The sequence below is a fragment of the Myiozetetes cayanensis genome, unplaced genomic scaffold (assembly GCF_022539395.1).
Source record: "Myiozetetes cayanensis isolate MyiCay16 unplaced genomic scaffold, myiCay2020 scf7, whole genome shotgun sequence".
NCBI lineage: Eukaryota > Metazoa > Chordata > Aves > Passeriformes > Tyrannidae > Myiozetetes > Myiozetetes cayanensis.
The window spans coordinates 39,262,478-39,282,316 of record NW_026087964.1 but is presented as its reverse complement, the minus strand read 5'-3'; the positions used below and the strand labels follow the sequence as shown (position 1 = coordinate 39,282,316).

At 41.0% G+C, this 19,839-nt stretch overlaps 1 protein-coding gene across 5 annotated transcripts in view; it reads left to right on the top strand.

Annotated features, from left to right (window-relative positions):
• Nucleotides 1-321: 321 nt before the first annotated feature.
• GRIA2 (glutamate ionotropic receptor AMPA type subunit 2) overlaps nt 322-19,839 on the top strand; it is a 92,675-nt gene continuing 73,157 nt past the window's right edge. For 2 of the 5 annotated variants that reach the window (XM_050338518.1, XM_050338519.1), the window contains exons 1-2: nt 322-749; nt 1,030-1,170. In XM_050338518.1, coding sequence (XP_050194475.1) covers nt 662-749; nt 1,030-1,170 — 229 coding nt within the window. In that variant the 5' untranslated portion in view covers nt 322-661. The remainder of the gene's footprint in view (nt 750-1,029; nt 1,171-19,839) is intronic. The other 3 variants (XR_007631854.1, XM_050338520.1, XM_050338521.1) reach the window with 2 other exon arrangements.

The following is a 19,839-nucleotide window of genomic DNA, read 5'->3' as shown; positions in this document are numbered from 1 at the left end:
TTTCCTGCACTACCGTGGTTTGGGTTCAGTAGCTATATATATAAATATATATATATATACAGAGAGAGAGAGAGATGCTTTTCAGGTGTATTTGGAAGGAGAGTACATGCTGGGGAAGGCTGTGAACCCCCCCGATCCCTCCGGACGATCCCAGCGCTGTCCGCGGTGCTGAAGGTTGGCGGCCGCGCGCCGCGGGCGCGCGCAGGGGCGGGGCGCGGCGGCGGAGGGGGCGCGGCGGGCGCGCTCCCGCCGGGCTCGGTACCGCGCAGGCGCCGCCGCCGCCGCCGCCGCCTCGCCCGGTGCGCCGCCCGCCCGTTGAGTGCGAGGGAGCGCGGGCGAGCGCGTGCCAGGGCAGCGCCGGGCCGGGCCGGGCGGCGAGAGCGCAGCGGGCACTGCCGGCACCTCCGTCCCCTCCATCCCGCCTAGCGCCGGGGCCGGCAGCAGCACCGGAGAGGCGGTGGTAGCTCGTACAAGCGGCTTCTGCATCTGCCGCGGGGCTCTTTTCGTCCCTTCCCCTCCCGCGGCTGGCTTGCTCCCTCCGGCCGCTCGCCCGGAGCGCACGGGATCTAATTTGCTGACGAGCGCGCTCCGCGGGGGAGAAGGAGGAGGAAGAAGAAAGGGCTGTTTCCGTGGCTTTGTGGATGCTCTACTTTTCCTGGAAATGCAAAAGATTATGCATATTTCTGTCTTCCTGGCTCCTGTGTTGTGGGGACTGATCTGGGGGGTCAATTCTAACAGCATACAGATCGGTAGGTGCCCGCATGCGATCCGTCATCCCCGCCGCTGTCACTCGGGCATTCCTGTCATGTCGCCGCGTACCGAGTCCCACCGCGGTGCCCGCCGGGCGCCAGCGAGGTCCCCTCGCCTTCCCCCGGCCGCACCGCCCGGCCCCCGCGCCCCCAGGCGCGGGACGGACTCGCCACCGGGGCCGCTCCGGCAGCGGCGCCCACCGGCGCTCAGCCCAGCCCAGACCCGCGCTGGGCACAGACGGGGCCCCCGCCCGCCTGACGCGTGTGTGTTTCCCTGCAGGGGGGCTATTCCCGAGGGGCGCCGATCAGGAGTACAGCGCGTTTCGGGTAGGGATGGTTCAGTTTTCCACCTCGGAGTTCAGGCTGACTCCCCACATCGACAACCTGGAGGTGGCCAACAGCTTCGCCGTCACCAACGCCTGTGAGTAGCGGGCGCCGCCAGCCTGGCGTGGCGGCGGGGGCGGGGCGGCTGCGGGCGGCGCGGCAGGGGTGGCTGTGTATGCGTGCGGGATGCGGGCGGTGTGCGGGGTGTGTGTGGGTGTGTGTGTGTGTGGGTGTGTGTGTGCGGCCGTGCGGTGCCGGGGGGCGTGCGGTGCCGGGCGGGAAGCTGCACCGCCGCCGGGCAGGTGTGGGAGCGCCCGGCCCCGTGGGAACGGAGCGCGGGCTCTCTGTGCGCCCCCGCAGCCCTCCGGGAGGTGTAAAATGGTTCCCGGCGCCTCTCCCCGCACGTTACATAAGGCTGCGCGGCCCCGGGGCCGCCCTCAGCGCTCCCCTGCTTCCCCGTTACCGGCGCGGGCAGGGCCGCTGCCCCCTCCCGACAGCAGTCGAGGGGGTGCGGTGCGGGCGGCTGAGAAGCGATCAGCCATTTTACGCCGCGCGGTGCTGCGGGCTCCATCTCTCCGCCCGCTCACCCCCGCCTGGTGCGCTCGTGGGAGACCCCGCTGCCCACCTGCTCGGCCTCGCCGAGAGTTCGCCACCCCCGCGGCTCTGCCGGCGGGGCCGTGGCCTGGCCCGGCTCCGCCCCCGGCGAGGCCGGGCCCTGCCGCACGCGTGCCTCGGGCGCGGGGCACACGCGTTGCTCGGCAGGCGATGGGGAAGGCGGGGCGGGGCACCGCGGCCGTGGTAGCGCGAAGGCAAGAGCCCTCGGGCGGGGCGGCGGGTCCCACGGCGATGTTTGCCGCTGCCTCCCGTCACTCGACGGCTGTCCCCGCCCGCAGCCCGGCGGGTGCCGTGTGACCCCGCGGCGCGGCGGGGCTGGCCGGGCGAGGGGCGGTGCGGGGCCAGGCGTGCGGTGGGGGGCAGCCGCAGCGAGGGGCTGCGGGCGCTGCCCGTGCCGGTGGTGAGAGCGGCGAGCTGAGGGCGGCGTTCCCAGGGCGAGGAAGGGCGCCCGGCATTCCCCCGCTGCCCTCCCTGCCACACGTGTCAGTTTCAAGCGAAAACTGGGTCCCCACAGCGGCGAGCGCAGGGAGCGGTGGGGAGCCCGGCCGGTGCCGTGCCGGCCGCTCACGCCCAGCCGCGGCTCATCGGCCGCCCACGCCGCGCTCCCCGGAGGCGCTCTCCTGTGCCTCATAGGGAAAAAAAAGACGTAAGGGACCCTGAATCGGGGGGCTGTCAGCGGGGCCAATTTTCTTCCATTGGCGACCATTTTTTTTTTCCCCCTTCCCCGATTCAGCTACGTTATGGTAGGTGCGGTGATGCTGAAGAGGGACGGCTCAGCACAGACGCTGGGATAGGTGGTGCAAGAGCTCAACGCGAGGAGCTTTCATTGGGATGTGTGAGGATAGGAGGGTATAGCATACATAGCTGAAGGCAGAAAAGGTCAGCCCATATAATCTACCACAGTAATGCTATGTTGTTACTCTTCGCAAACTGCTTGGACAGTTCTTGCTTTCTTAGGTAGTGGTGGCTTACATCAATGAGAACTGCATGTGGTCCCTATTTGCAGATTATGTTACTGGGACTGTTCATGAAGTAAGTGTAGCAATCTAGATGGAATTCTGAAAAAATGTCATGGGTTTTTCTGTGTTTCTCAATTCTGTTAAGACAATGAAATCCTGAAAATAATTTGTGCAAAACACAGATTTTTTTTTTCCCCTACTAGTATTAGAGACAGGCATTGCTACCTGGTGTTTGAAAAGGTCAAGGTTACATATTTTTTTGTCCAAGCCTGTCAAGTTTTCTTGATCAGCATTTGTGTGCTTGCATTAGCTTTGTTCTTGTCTTCTATGGATAACTCTTTACAATACCCAAATGATATGTGTAGGCTGTAGATTGCAGTGGTGGACTTTGAGACTTCCAGCAGAAGGGAGATGCTATCCACATTTTGGATTTCCCTTTGTCTGAACCTTGTCCAAGACTTCAGTTTTCAAGTAGTTTGAAGAGCAACAAATTAAGATGTGAACATGTACTTGTTGTTTTTGTCACCTTGGTCACCACTGGTGGTTTAGTCATTTTGTGCATTGGATTTAATTGACTAGTGAAGCATATGCTAAAAATATGTATGGTATCTCCTCATTTACCTTCCCAGGAGGATTTCATTGGAGAACAAGGAGTTCTGAAGAGAAATATTTCCTGTACAAGTATAATTACGAGCTGATTGCAGAGCACTGCATTCACAATGGTTAAGAAGGATCCATCTTTTTTTGTTCCCTTTATGCTTATTCTCATTTGAAATTCCAAACATTCTGCAGGTTGGTTTTGTTAGGGTTTTTTGGGAGGAGAGGTTTGGTTGGGGTTTTTTTGTTTGTTTTTTTTAGTACGCAAAGAATCTGTCCAAAACCAGCACAATCAAACAAGGGAGGTGTAAAGGAAGGTCACAGAAATGTAGGATAATACGAAGCTGAAAAGGCTTCAGTATTTACCCAGGTATTTCACTCCAGCAAGGTGATTTCCCTTCACAAAAATGTAGTGGCAGGCTTATACCGCAATAGAAGTGATGACCTTTCTCTGCCCCAAATCGACCACCAAATTATTGTGGCTCTTGATTTAAGCCCCTGAACCAGCCCTGTTTCAGGCTGCAGAAGCTCAAGCTGATGGTGTGGGAGAGGCGGGGTGCAGCTCTGCACCCCAGATGGGGCACCTGCCGGTCCCAACCTGGCACCTGCAGTGCCTGGGGCACCACCATGCCACCCTGCTGGGGTTTGGCCTTTCTTTCTCCCACCCGCTGTAGCCTCAGAGAAACAGCATACAACTTCATCTGCTTTAAGAACAAACAAGCAAATCAAAAGCCCACCGTAAAACTATATAAAAGACTCTTCAAACTAATTATCCGCGCTTGCTCGGGGTTTGTTGATGGCGCAGTTTCTAGATGAACTTGTATTGCTGGTACTACTTTTAAATTAGGTTCCTAAACTTAAAAAAGGAGGAGATGATGGTCTTGTACCCCTGAGGAATGTTTGAAACAGTAAGACTACTCAGTCACTTAAAGGTGGCCAGAAAATGGGTGTAGCAGAGGAGTGGACATGCAGTGAGTAGGTAGCCTAGCCTCAGTGTGGGAATCATGGATGCTCTGGCCCTGTGGAGTGGATTTATCTCCCACTTGATACTATCTCATGTTAAAATGTGCCACTTGCGTCATGAGCTGTTACCCTTTACCCATGGGGTGGAAATGCTGTGTGCAGTCTGACAGCAGCTTGGGAGGTAATGCTGTCAAGACTTAAGGGACTCCCACAGGATGGGACATATGCCTCCTTGCCAGTCAGGGGCAAGCCTGGGTTGATCTCCGTGTGCTGCCACCATAAGGCTCTGTGCTGGTTGAAATCCAGGGGGTGTAGAGCGGGTGGAGACAGATGTCAATATCAGACCCTGATGTGGGTGACAGTTGGCTGTACCCCTTTCCAGAACAGATTTTTAGTGGGAGTTTCATATCTACACCACGACATCGTGTCAGGACACATCACATAACATCAATTTGGACAAAAACTACAAATTTTGACCAAGGTTTCACTTAACCTGGAAAAGAAACATACATAAATTATATGTGTTTGAAAAATAGCCACAACAAAGAGTCGCTTTCATTTGTTGGACTGTTGCAACTCTTGCAAAGCTGTGTCAGCAGGTCATCGGGAATAGCTGTTGGAATCTAATTGCAGTTTGATGCTTCACATGTCAGTGTCACTAGGAGGCTTAATGGTTTTGATTGAGAAGTCGTACAGGTGTTTTTCAGACTGTTGACACAATTAAGAGCAATGTTCACTGCCATGACTGCTGTTTCACCCTTCAAGAGAAATGGGCTAGGCTTAGCCCTGGTTGACAATTCTTGGTAATTCAGGGGATTACAGTCTAGGTGATAAAGGCAAATGTTAGCAAAGAGATTCGCTCTAACAGAACCTCTTTGGTTTTAGCAAGTGGAGCAAAGGTACAGCACTGGAGGTAATTCATAGGGCAGTACTGGAAGGTGTCCAAACCGCTGGGCTTTGTCCTTCATCACAGTGTGATTGAGTCTAGTCTAATTGGAGAAGTGCTGACTGTCAGTGACATCAGATTTTTTAAAAATTCTTAATTCTGTCAAAACAAGAAAGGAGGAAACTGGTGAAGATGAAATCCTTTCGTCTTAAATCCGCCTACCCAACAACTACAGGGGTACTTATATTGTGTACTCACATATTTTAGCACTGAAAGGATATTGGGAGTTGCCTAAAGAGATGTCTCCTATGGAGTACTATAAAACCACCATAAGTGAAACAAGTTTTTCATATAGTAGTTTCAGCACAGATGTAATATATGTACAATCTTGGAAGTTTAATCCTGCTGGCTCAAGAGCCAGTGTTGAGCTTTCCTGTTTTAAATCAAGTCTTACAGCTCTGCAGGGATCACTGCACCATGACATTGTGACAAGGGGATGCTGATTCATGCATAAACCTTAGATCCTTTCATTATAACTTCAACCAGCAGCTTTGAAAACCTATGAATATCTATCATGTTGCAACTTGAGAGTTATGGCAAAGGTTTCCCCAACCATTTTGGAATATAATGCTATAGCTCTCATTCTTAAATTGAATAGCATTCAGCACACTGTTGGCAAAATCCTTACAGAATAATCAAAAAATTATGCTTTAGCATTAAAGATGGAAGAAATTTAGAAATTTTTATTTTGATTAAAATTACTGTGGACCAAACCTAAAGGTATTCGACAATAAATTACTAGAACTGATTTTAAGGAAAGGAGGAATTTATTAGCTGCCTGTGTTTCAGTTCATTTGTATTCCTGGTCCTTTTCATTTCCTTTTCACTATAAAACATTTCTCAGGCTCAGTGAGCAGATGTGAAATAGGTTCTGTGACTCCTTATAATTAAAATGGTCAAGATCAGATGGGTTTCTGCAGTAATAGTGGTACAATAAAACCAGGATGTAGCCTGCAGTGGGAACTCTTGTGCTTCTGTTGCTCTCAAAACATTTTTCCTCTCAAAATCAAGCTCTGTAGCAAACTTTAAACATTCTTCTACTCCTGAGTGTTATTTTTAAAGAAACTTGGAGTACTTATTTTGTGACAGGGCTGTGCATCTTTGTATCTGGCTCACAGACCATTTTCACACAGCCGTGATCCAGAATGTGGGTAGCTACAAATATGACACTTTTCTCTTGCCTGCTTTACTTTTCAGATTTTTATTATGTGATTATTGCATTAATTTTGTCCATATATCTGAAATAATTTACCATACAGTTTTGCATATAGTATTAATATATATTTTACTTTTTAAAATCTGAAAGTGAGTTATATTTAATAATAGTTTGTGAGTAGCATGTCAATCAAGCCTTAAACATATCATTTAAGCTCTTAAATAAACCAGTATTATCAGTCAATCTCTTCAATATATTAATATGTTTCTATATGATCTTATTAATATTTAATATATGAAAATGTAGTAACTTTTTTCTATTTATGCTAATGACAGTTTTGATTTACACTGACTTTGATAGGTGTGATTGTCTGCACATAGTTGGGGATACCCTTAACTTCTTGCATACGTAAGACTTCCTTTACTATCCAGTGTATGTTATGCACCCTAAACCAAACACCACTGCATTAAGTGATGCTGTTACTGTAGATTTCATCAGTTCTTTTTTCAAGTTTTTAATAATTAAAATATTTTTGATAATTAAGGCATGTTTAACAGAAAATAATTCTTTTTGAATAGTTGATAATTACTAGGAAAGTATATAATAACTGGGAACATATTAGCTTGACAATGCAATAAACAGGTAAAGATTATTATTATTATGTTAAAAATTCAAATAGCATAATTTTTCAGACATCTTCTGTGAAAATATGACTGAATTGTTAAAAATATTTTCTCAAGGAAAATGTAATTTTAATAATTTTCTGATATGTGCTGATAGGAATAATTTTTGAGAAACTAAAAAGAAGACATAAGCCATAGTAAACATAAATGTATACATATATGGGTATGTATGTGTGTATACATACATCTATATATAAAGGTACACATATGTGTACTTAACACAGTGAACAGTAGTTAGTTTTGAATGTCAGATAAATATAAAGCAGGACATTGGTTAAACTCTACAATTTATTTTCTGAAGAGGATTATCTCAGAGCACTTACTAATTTTTTATTTCAAAGGTTCACACCCATATTCTGGAAACAACATCACAACAACTCAAGCCATGGAATGTCAGGCCAAACTGAAAATAACACTGAAAAGATATCAGAATAGGTAAAAAATGCAGTTGTTTATATCAAACTCTCTCTATGTCTATATGTGATAATGTACGTGTATCCACAGGTATGTGGATAAGCAATAAGGAGTGAATAAAATCATCAGATAAACATAGTGAATGTATATTGTAAACCAGATCAACACTAGGGAGCAAAAGCAGCTTTTAAATAACCACATGTTGAACAAATTCATATTGGATCTTCTAAAATCAACAACTGTGCTTAAAATACAGCTATTGTATTTATTTGTGTGGACTTAGAGTGGTATAGATGTCTTTTGAAATACTGATTATTTTTCTTTATCTGTCTGTATATAGGACCACCACAGAACATTTTTTACTTTCTAATGCAATGCTTCTGTGCCCCCTTGTTTAACAAATATTCCACCACAAATCTTTGATTATTCGTTTCTTTTTTTTAGTTGTTATTTTAAGAAAATTTCTCAAATCACGCAATTTGTATGGAGTTGACCTTTTCCCCCAGAGTTCGTATGTAGGAAATTACTATAGAGAGTTAACATTCCTGTCCTGAATCTGATTTAATGTACAGATACTTAATGCATCATTTAACTGTTGCTAGTCCCTTTATGAAAGTGTAAAAAAAATTTTACAAGACAGATATTTACTGTGACTCTGCAACAAGGTGTGATTCAGCTCTAGCTACTACTACCCCCCACCACCTGCTCCAAACCTGAATCAGAGAAATTAAAATGATTTTTTTGAGGGTTGAAATGTTACATGCAGTTCAAATAAAGGTGACAGTCTCCAGCAAAAGAAAGGTTTTATTTCAGCTCTAATCTACTGTTTTATTTGATATCAGAGAAAAAATATTCAGGTCTGTATTCATTATCTTAAATCACTGTGTGGTTGTTTGTATGCTTGGGATGCTGCCTCTGTAATTGAATTACCAGTCACTTCAGCTAGGACTTACTGGGCTCTATTGCACATGGAAATAGCATCTTCATTACTTAGCTACAGAAGGTAAATGTGCTTGCATTTCACTGTTAAAAAGAAAGAGTACTTTGCCATTTCTGTTTTTAAATGGGCATTATTTTTCCCCAGTGATTCTTCCAATGAACAAGGATAGGGCAAGATTCAGTAAAATGTTCATATTGGCCCTGACTCAAATGTGTAGTCATACAACTCTTAGAAGAGTTTCAAAGCTCAATAAGAGACAGTGGCTAATTGTATGAAATACTCAAAATGGATGTATGAACACGTTTACTGTGCTATCTTACCTATTCAGTTTAATCTCAATTTCAGGCAGTTAATATTGAAAAAACATAATTGATTTGATGCTGCAGTTTTTCAGGCTGCTGTGGTTAAAGCTGTCATACCCCTGTAATTTATTCTAGAAGTTTACAAACATCACTTGGACTAGAAAAGATGCCTCTGTTTATTACAGATGGTGTGAACTGATTTTCTTTCACACACGTTGAAGATTACAAACACCAGATTCTTTCTAAGCACTTGGTATGATAGATGATTTAAATAGCAGTCAGCTAAGTAATGCGGAGATTTTTCTCATCCATATGGAGAGAAGACTGCTTTCAGGACTCATGTCAGCAACAGGGCGAGAGAGCTTGCAGAACAGTTTTACAACTGCTTTCCAGCGTGGAGAAGGGATTTGTTTCCTTTCATTTTCTGCCTCATGAATGTATTTGGTGGTTGTTGGATTCTGGTTTATATTCATAAAATTAAAAGGCTAATGTGGTTTACCATCCTGTGTAATATGTGTCTAAATTATTTGAATGCATTCCTTATATATATGTAAACTATCTCAGAATGTCTGCAAATGTGTGCTGATGAAATAAACTGTACAGCTCTGAACAAGTCAGAGTAATTTGTTTAATAATCTCATAAATCTTTGAAATTGAGGTTGTTGAGGGTAAGCTTGCTCAGAATGTTTCTTTCTGATACTAGCTATGAGTTGTTTTTGACAAAATGTCTCCCGAGCCAAAATGCTGATTTATTTATTTTTATTATTTTCCCATCATATAAATGTAGCAAATTCTATTACACTGTACTATTACAGTCTCAGAGGGGGTTCTTCTTACAAATGTGGGCTCCTGCAAGCAGCAAAATGTTCTGCATATCTCTACCTTGAGCAGACCTACTGATATTTGAGAGTTTATTCCAGGTGTAATATTTATAAAGCAGAGTAAATAATTGGCATGACTAGTGCATACCAAGCACATGCTTAAATAAACTACACTGATGTTACTTACAGTAAAAGAAGAATTGATCCACCCTGGAATTACGGTGGTTAGGAGAATTATACAGGATTGAACACAATTATTTTATGTCTTGTCCATGTCAGGCAGAGGACCTGAATTTTAACTCTTTGTCGTTCATTTTCCAGTTGAATGCCCTTAGTGCTGGGCCATTTTTTGTTTTTGACATCAGAATCCCTTTCTGTCTGTTGCCCTTCTTCCTTTTTCCTGCCTTGATTAATTTTTGGTGAAAAAAATCTTAGTAATCCTACATTTTTTTCTGATGCAGGAAGGAAGAAAGTAAGTTTGAGGTCTTTGGGAACAGGAAGACAATTTCTTGCCCTTTTTTGTTACAATAAAGTATAGAGGAAAATTCAGTTATATTAATTTAAACAATTGCTCAGTCAACAAAAGTTAATTGGTCAGATTTATACACAGCTTTAAACTTTTGAAACCATTTTAAATGAATCCTTGCAAATACATAATTTTATTTAAAGAACAGATGGATTTTAGGGATCAGAGAGATGAGAATATGAGTCACTGTACATTATAAATTGCAGTTATAAGTGTGGGTTTAATTTCACTCGTAACCTTACATCTGCCCTATCTTAAGGTGCTTTCATTTGGTGAGAGTGGATCATGCTGAAATTCTGAAAAGTCATGACTGGAAAGTCATTCAGTCCTTTTACTAACTAATTGGATTTGATGTATTCAGCAACCTGATTCTGTGGTGTGGAGTCCAGACCAGTAAGGCCAGGCTGTTTTCGCTCAGCCAAATAAATGGTCAAGCTTCCATCCATGGTAGTAGGAACAAAACCAGATCCAAAAATCATATTAGTTATTTTTTCTGTATAAATGTGGACTTAATTCTTTTGTATATGAAAAGAGGCAAGGATTAAAAATGGGCAATAACGTTTGAGCAGCTATTGGACCTGCCGAATAATTCCCAAACTTTATGGTACACGCTCATGAACAACCCCATTTTTGTTTGTTTGGTTTGGTTCATTTTCTAAGTATTGTACACATTTCTTAAGTGTCGTGATTCAATATGGAAACCTTAGAAAAATTGTTAAACCATTTCAACTCAGTATAAATATATAAATAGAACTGTTAGCTAAAGAAGGAGAGGCTTACTCTATGCTTGTGTAAGTGAAGGGAAAAAACAATGCTTCTTCCTCTCCTTTGTTTGCATTTGATCATGGTTGTTATTTTTTAGTGAAACCTTTGCATAAATTTGAAATTTTAATATTTTCTTAACTTGTTTTTTACTTGCTGTACAATGTATTTTAGCTTGATTTTATAAAACTGAGTAGCATACTTCTGCTATAAAAGTAAGCAAACATCTGTGGGCTGCAAATGCTGATTTTTTTTTTTTAGCAAGTGGAGCACTTAGTGCTTCTTTGAGCTTATCTCTTTACTTCTGTTTCAGTATGGTAAAACTGTAATATGTTTTTAAATGTCTCTATTTGTGGAGGCAGTTTAAATTCACTTGCGTTAATTATCTGAAGATGCAGTCTGTGATATTTATGCTATCCTGTGCGACCTCAAGGGGCAGCTCCAGGAAATGTGAGTGCCCTGTAAGTTCTATGGCACATCTGGCAGCCTATGAAGGTCCTTCAGATACTCCAGCATCTGAAATAGTGCTTGGTACGTGCACTTAGCAACTTAAATAATTTCCTGAGTTTCATGAGAAAAGAATCAGTCTGTAAATACCCAAATGACTTTTAGGAACTGACATTTTTGTAAGCACTCTTACAGTTAGTTGTTTTTTGTTAGTGGAAAACATGGATCATATCAGGTCATGACTTAGACATCCCAAATAAATACAGGTTATTCAACATGTTGAAGAACCTTCAGCATTATTATGTCTAGTTTTGTCCATCTGGGGATGCAAAAAAAATGGTTCACTTCAGGATTTTTGTTTTCCTTTCTGTGTGGAACTCTTTCTGGCTTCCCTTTGAACCCGTGAATATGGGTTTCTGTCAGTGTTGTGACTCCTGGCATTACTTTCCATTTTCTGATATGCAGAGTCGCGATTTCCTGTGCCAGTGTTTCTGGCTTTATCTTGCATTCCAGGACGTTGAAGTGCTCAATTTTTGCAGTATTTCATTGACGTCTTGAGAGGTGTATGTTTACAATACATAGAGGCCATTTTCTAAACTAACTGTCAACTACCTTAACAAACAAACATGTTAGGAAAAATGTTCACGTGGTTTATTCCTCTCTTCATATAGGTGATAAATTTCAACAATGTAGATTTAATTCTGAAGTTTTTTTTCTTCTTTTGTTTGCTTGGTGTTTTTTTTCCTTCTTCTTTTCTCATAGTGCTTAAAACAATTCTCCAAAAGGAGTGCTGCTACTACTGGATTATTAAAGACTGTGAAAAGTAACTGTGCTAATTATTTAACTGGAGCACATTCTGTAGCAAGAAATTTGTGCCTTTAAATTGTCTTATTTACTAAATGTCCTTTGAAACTTCCTGAGGAAGCTAACAATGTTTGCAGGAACATGGTTAACCTAGTCATATTACTACAGATTACTTAGCAACTTTTGTTTAGTGCACTGTAATTTAACTGTTTTTGCTTTATGGTGTGATTTTTTTTTTTTCCAGTTTAAGAAAAAATTTGGATTTTTTTCTGTAGGCTTTTTATTTTCCTCCTTTCATTTCTGCCAACCAGCTAAATGTACCAAAAATGTCTGTTTCAGGAACCCTGGTTCATCTCATTAGAAACGTCTTCTAGTTTCGAGGTTCGAGTTTAAGAACTCCTTGCTCAGTGACTGATTCTATTTGGGATATGGATTCATTGGGTGGTAGATGGAAAGTGGTTTTTTTTGGTTGGTTGGTTGGTTGGTTTTCTGAATGCTTAAAATACTAGAACTCAAGACATCTCATCTTGTTACACAGCAGTTTCTTAGCTGTGCATGACACACGTCAAAGGAGAGACTGTGTAACTTGACAGGCCAGGAAGAGGTGTGCCTCACTGTTGATATGCTGTAGGAGAGTTTTGAGAAAAAAAAAAATCTCATCCACTTCAGATTTGTCCTACACATCCTTCCAGACTTTTAAGCTAGGAGCAGTTGCACACATTTCAGTTTATGTTGTTTCTGTAATTTCTGGGAATTCCCTGTTCTGTAATCCTTGGTGGCTTTATATAGTTGCTGTGAGTTCACACTAGCTGTGGTGACATCTCCAATTCTCTTCCATGAAGTAGGCCAATACATACCAGTCCCCAAAGTGGTTTGAAAACTATGGTGTGTAACACTGTCCTGTGTACAAACTAGGAACATCCAAGAGTCCAGGAACAGGTCAAAGCTGGAGGTGTTTGTGTTACCCAGACTCAGGGGTGAGAATTAGGTGCCTAACAATGAAATTGGTAACAGCACTTAATGGAACAGACATCAAGTCAGCCCAGGAGTCAGAAAGCTGCTATTTAGAAGCTTCTAACTGAAACAGTTAAACTAAAACAGTTACACTATTCCTCTCCCTTCTTGGGTGACCAACCACATTCTTGAGGCAGAGAAAATGGGATTAATGGCCAGAAGCTATTTTCTGAGCTGTAGTGGGTTAAAGCACTCTGGTTGTATGGTGCTTTGGGTGCTGTGCTGATCTTCCACCTTTCAGCTGGAGTAGTCCAGTGGTGTAGAAACAAGTGAGAGTGTCTGGGAGCTCTGACCATGGTAGAGAAGAGAAGCTGACTTTTTGCCTTATCTTTGGAACAAGTTGGGGCCAAGGTAAGAAGGCTATTTTTTAACATGTGAAAAGATAAGCAGTTACACAACTGTGTCTCCTTTTTTCTGGGATGCATTAACCTCAGGGTTTCTCATTAGATTGAAGTTCTTGATCTTAATTTGTACTAGTAAACCTGTAGTTTTGAACCTGATATTGTAGCTGAAAATATGGGTTTTGGCCTCCCCTAGGAGGAATTGCAAGGTAGTTTTTTTGAATTAGTTCATTGTATCCTGGAGTTACAGCTAGTATTTACTGTTGTATATTTTAGGTGACTGCTAAGACTGTCTTTTAAGTTGCACTGACCATGAGCAACACGGTACTTGCTGTTCCCAAGGCTCTAGTCACTTCATTGTTTCTAGATTACATTCAGGGTAGGGAGTTTAATCTATAGAGTTCTGCATATGTTTAGTTCTGGCTATGTGGATAGACATTTCTTGTTTAGCTGTTAAAGCAGCTACATTTTTGGACACTTAAGCTAATGGGCACTAGATTTAAAAGATGAGAAGGCTGTTGACAGGATGTTTTCTGTGATGGATGTACAGCTTTCAATGTGCTTTTCATGATCTCTCTGACAGTCTCTTTCATCCAAAGTATTTGCTGAAGGAGCTGGTTTGAAAATGAGAAAAGGAATTATTTTTAGAAATTTTATTTTTGTTTTGGTCCTCAGATAAAGTAAGATTTCCTTGCTTGTTTCTGTATAATTTTCATGCAGGGAATTGTTAATTCATATCATTGTCCATTTCTATGAAGGGCAAAGTAGAAGATATCAATAAAGCACTCAGATTTATTTTTTTTTCACTTCTCTTTTCTTGATTACTGAGCACAAAGAATGGAAGTTCAATTTAGTGCATATGAAAAATACTTTTCTATCACTCTTTAGAGGCACATAATACATGTTCTATGCTCTGCTGATTTTTCATTTCCTGTAGAAACAGGAAGCATAATTTTAAGGAAAAATACGCTTACAAACAAATAAATCTTGTTGAATCTGGACTTCTTCATACATAGTCAAATCTGGATTATTCATACATAGAATGAAAAGTGAACAATTTAAACGTGCAATTCAGAATAATAGCATGAATAACTGTAGTGATATGCTGTTGAATAGCAAATGAGGGCATCGAGAGATAAATGAACAGAACAGCCTTATTCTGGTGTGCCTGTACCTTTTCACAGGCAATGAAATAACAGGGATCACAAAATATTATGCAGCCCTCAGGAAGAGGTTTACTAGGTTTTCCTTCAAAATCTCTATTCAACCGATTTAACTCACTCTGACAGCTACTATAGGACTGAATCCTATAAGGTCCAGTGTACTTAGCATGCCAGCAATATTTATCTAGAATTGCAAAAGCTCAGCAGGACTGCAGTTCTAGCAGGACTTGTTCTAACCTTCCCTGTGTACCTGACTGTAATTCATCCCATTTTACCTCAGCCAGGTAAGTATGAGAAACAAATTATATGGAAAATGTTTGGCATTTTGAATTAAGAACAAATGTTAAAATGCACACATGGCTGAATTAAATAGTGAGTTTTCTATTACTAAATTACTACAGCTGATGCCAGGTAGAGGCTGTAATTCTAATTCCATGGTGATATCAACTGGGTAGCAGTGCACACTACCACTGTTTATTTTTTGTGTGTCTGGATTTCCTTCCCACACAGAACAGATAGTCAATACTCTGTCAGGTTCCCAAACATCAACAAGAACTCTTGCCTAGACCAGAGATGCTCCCCAGGGTTCCTGGGTCTGATGTCCACAGGTAGCCAAAACTGAGTAGAACACACAGTCCTTACTAAAATCATGCCATTTGCTTAAGTAGCAGTACTAACAGCTCTTAATGATTCATTTGGAATATACAACTGCTTAGCCTAAATAAACTATAATTAATAAAAAAATACAGGAATTCTGTCAATTTTCAAGATGGAAATTCTGTTTGAACCATTGCTTGTTTTTCAGTGCAAATATTCTTCTGCAGATTATTTGATAACATGACTTAATTAAGAGAAATCTTGTTGAACAGAATAGGCTGGAACGAACATCTGCATATGCACCCCTCCCTGTTTTTACAGTTATTCCTCCTCTGGTTCTTTATCTTTGGATCTTTAGCCATACATCTTCCATTATAGCAACTGTTGTGGAAGTTTTCATTTTTGGGGAAATGGTTAATTTTAATCACATCTAGTTCTAATTCATTGTAATCTGTAATTATGTTTTTAAAAGGAATAATTTCAGTTAAATGATCATTATTGTGTTTGAGTTTTCTGACAAAATGGCAGGTAGCAGTTGGTGATTCCTCTAAAAATGTAACAGTTTGGTGGTATTTCTTTCAATATTTTAATTCTTTTCACAGACACTTTGACACTAAGTGAAACAAAGCAAAATGTCTCCAGAAAATATGTATGTGTATACCATCTTGTGGTGATGATAATCTACCCCTTTTCGAGATTCAGGCAACATACAGAGCACAGAATGTCTTTTTGTTCAGCTGTTGTGTGTGGTCTTGAAAAGGTCTCGAAAATGTACACAAGAAAGATCTATTTTTTTCCAATGACAATTGAAGCTTATAATATAGTGGCTTGTTTTTTGTTTAACTTCTAATTTAATATTTTGAAACTTGGAAGATATGGTCATTTAACAGAAAGTTAACTTAAAGACATTTTCTGACTGAAAGCTAGATTATAGCTTTGGGGAAGAGAGCTCTTCACTTGGCAGCCATGACCCTAGACTTGCCTCTAGTAGGCAGAGGTTGCAAGTGGCTGGGTCTTAAAAGTATGAACATGTTTATTTAAAATAAATAAATAAATATGCATGTATATTGTGAAGGGTTTGAGGAGATTTATTGTAGCCTTGGGTTTGGAGTCCTCCAAAATGGGAGTTATTTTTAAAAGTGTGAGAATAAACAAATAGTTTAACTTGAAAATTTTTAAAGCCATTTTTCAATCACATATAAAAGAATATGTGTTATAAAAGAATAAATGATGGTGATTAAAAAATTAATAATTACTTGATATGGTACAATTCTTTAATAAATAATAAATGAGGATCGTCTGATTAGCATGAGTGATTTCAGTTTTAAATAAATTTTCTAAGTACTTATTTTGCGACTTGCAAGTAGTCGTGTGTGACTGCTGGTGATGCCCTATAACATGCTATCATCTAGTGAGCTCCTATCCTTAGTTACTGTTGCCGTACCAGCATTACAGCTTTGGATCTATGCCAGTTAGCTCTAGCCAGTGTTCAGGTGTGGTTTAAAGACAGTTGAGTCTGGAACCTGTTTGCAGTAGGGAAGTGGATTTGGCTACCTTGTTTCCAAGGGAAGGGTGATTGGCTCTTTGAGTGGGAGTTGCCCAGCCCACGGTGATGGGGATGGGGAAGGCATAGGGGCTCATCTTGTTTGATGTATCACTATTGTATTCACTATTCTGGGACATCAGGGATTTTCCTGGAATATTGTAGGTGACCTCCAATCAGCCTTCCTGCTTGATCTACTGCTCCTGTGATTTTTGCGTACCCCCCAAGTAGAATAGATGATCTGTCAGAAGTACATCACTGGCAGGAGTGAATGGGGACATGTCAGGAGTGCATCACGCTGGGATTCTTCTTAGCATAGTAGAACAAGGGGGGGCAAGCCTTGTCAGCACGATACAATTTAGGACAGACTTGAGTTCTCAGCAGTGTTACAGATTTCCTGTCATCCACCCCAGGAATTGTGAATACAGAGAGGTGTTGGAAGTGTCTTTTTTACCATTCTCCTTGTATGACTTGGCCTTTGCTCTGGATTATGTAGTAATGGGAACCAATATGCTTCTACATGCACATTTTTGATAAGGAGAAAGATGACTCCTTTTGTTCCAAAGAACATACTAAACACAAAGCAAATATTATTGATTTGCTTTTTGTTTAGCTTAACGGAAAGAAATCTCCCGAGGAAGGTGTAACACTGCTTTCCTAGTAACATGCTAAAATTTTTTTGTCTGGTTGCAATGTTGTGTGGTTTCATATTGCATTAATTCTCAGGTTTGCTAGTTTCTAAAAATATTCACTAAAATGAAGAAAAAAAAGAAAAAAAGCAGTTGCTGTGATATCAAGAAAACTCCTTACACTTTTCTGACAAAAGATTCTGAATGTACTGTGATGTGTCCTTCAGGGAAACTGGGTGCAGTTTTTCCTATGCTTTTCTGAAATTCTTATTAATATTAACTTCTGGCAATGCATTAGAATGGCATTACAAACCCCAGAGCCTGTTTCAGATGCTCATGCTGCCAAGTTCAATCCATGTGTAAGTTATAGACATGATAGTTTTTCTGGGAGAAAAATATGTTGCTATTTTAAGAGCACTCTTCTGTTGCTTGCTTTGCTGTGTTTTACCTCATGTAGCATTAACAGAAGTGAAATGTTCGATATAAGAAATTAATTGTTTTCTGGGTCTGATTTTTCTGTCCTGAATGTGAACACAAGTGATTGCATTATTCTGGAGTTCTGTTTTAGCTGTCACAGTGGTGTGTAATTCTAGTCTGGGATTTGATATTTCCCCTCAAGAGGAAACATAAATTGGACCGAAGAGTGGTTTTGTGCTACTAAGGAACAGTTTGAAGGCTTTCTAGTATCAACCAGTCCTTCATCTATAGTAGCATTTGGTAGTTTCCAGGGCCTTGCAATTCTCTGAAGACAGACCCTTTTTTCAAACTGTAGGCAAGTGTTCCATCAGGCTTTATGAACTGGTTTTTGAAATGGACTTGTCTTCAAACCTCAGTAATTCTGGGGGGAGTTGGAGTTTTTTTGTCTTTCCGTGTGTGTTTGTGGTTTTTTGGGATTTTTTTTCATTAAATATTTCCTTTTAAATTATTTACTGAAAGATTAAGTTTACATTATGCTCAAGTTGAATGGAGTATATATACTCTGAAATAGAATGTGTGATGTAATATTAATCCTTAGGGAAGACAATGGAAAGGGAAATGCCTCTGCCAGTCAATGTGCAGCACAGTGTGAAACAGTCAATTACAAAGGTGAAGATCCTGACTCTGAATGCATGCTATTATCAATCAAATATAAATTGTGTATAATGATCTCATATAAATCCCACCATTACGACTCACACCATTATAAGTCAGTGTACATAGGACTTGCAATCTGATTGTGAATCATTGCTTTTTTTCAAGTCCTGGTATTCATTTCAGATTGTTTAAATTTCCTTAAGGGTATCATACATTAGTGACAAGGGGAGTCTTGATGATGGTGATAGACACTTAAGAGTACATGGGATATTGTATTTAGGCTGGTTTGCATCTCTCAGTAGTTTTGAGGGATTTGAACTGCACAACCTTTTTATCGATTACTTTTTGCATCAGATGCTGTAATATATGATATTGCTAATTTGAGATTTCTTGATTTAGTGTTCCAAAACCTGTGTGCAGGTATTAAGAGTGGTTGCTGTATGTTTGGTTACTGTTGTGATAGAGCCCTTCAGCAACTGTAACTAAGAACTAGTTTGTACTGCAGAGCATTGTCTGCATTTATTTGCATTACCTTTGTGTCTGTATATCCCTAAATATGTTACAGGTTTATTATATTAGACATTGCACAGCTGTAGAATAAGTGCCAATTCTTGGCCCCAAAAGCTCGGAACTGAAGTACATGAGAGAGACAGAAGAACTTTCGCTCTTTCCACATGCAATGCAAAAGGGGTAGAGAGAGACTGAATTATTTACTCAAGGTCATAATGATGTCTACAGCAGAGCTGGAAATGAGTCTAGATTTCCTAAGGGCTGGTGAGAAAACAAGAGTTCTGTTTGACAGAAAAATTCATTGTTTTGACATTAGTTTCCCTTCTAATGAGTGAGAGAAAGCAATCGATCAGGATTTTGTTATGGGTAAGGAAAAAAGACAGGGAAAGTTGAAGATTGGGAGGAACCTAGGAAGATAAAATAGGCAGGAAGAAAGGAGAGAGAAGTATGTCAGAGCATTTGTGTAAAAGGGGTAAAGTCAAAGTCACTTCCTCCTTTGCATGATTCAGGTCCTTGAACTGATGTATTGTTTAAAGTAAGTGCCAATTAGAGAACACTTGTATTTTTTCTCTGTGTTTGTGACCCAGAATGCTATTTTGTATTTTAGACATTCTTTTTTTTGGGGGGATGAGAGGGAGTAAGGAAAAGATTGATTTTGACAAAAAGTTTCAGTTAACAGAAAACAGATGCTTTCCCCAAACATTTCTGACTACTCCCATTCTTAAATCCCATGCTAGAATCTTAAGTCATCTTAGTTCTGTTTATTATTGCATTACACTGCTTTCATCCAGGAATTGTTATATTCCAGCAGGTGCATAAGTGCTGAATGTCAAATTAACTCTCATATGTCCTTTCTGTTGGAGAAGAGTCTCGCTAAGGTGCACAAAAAAATTGGGAAATCCTTTTTTTTTCTGGCATGTGTGTTTTAGAGCAGATGTGAATTTATAAAAGAATATTTAT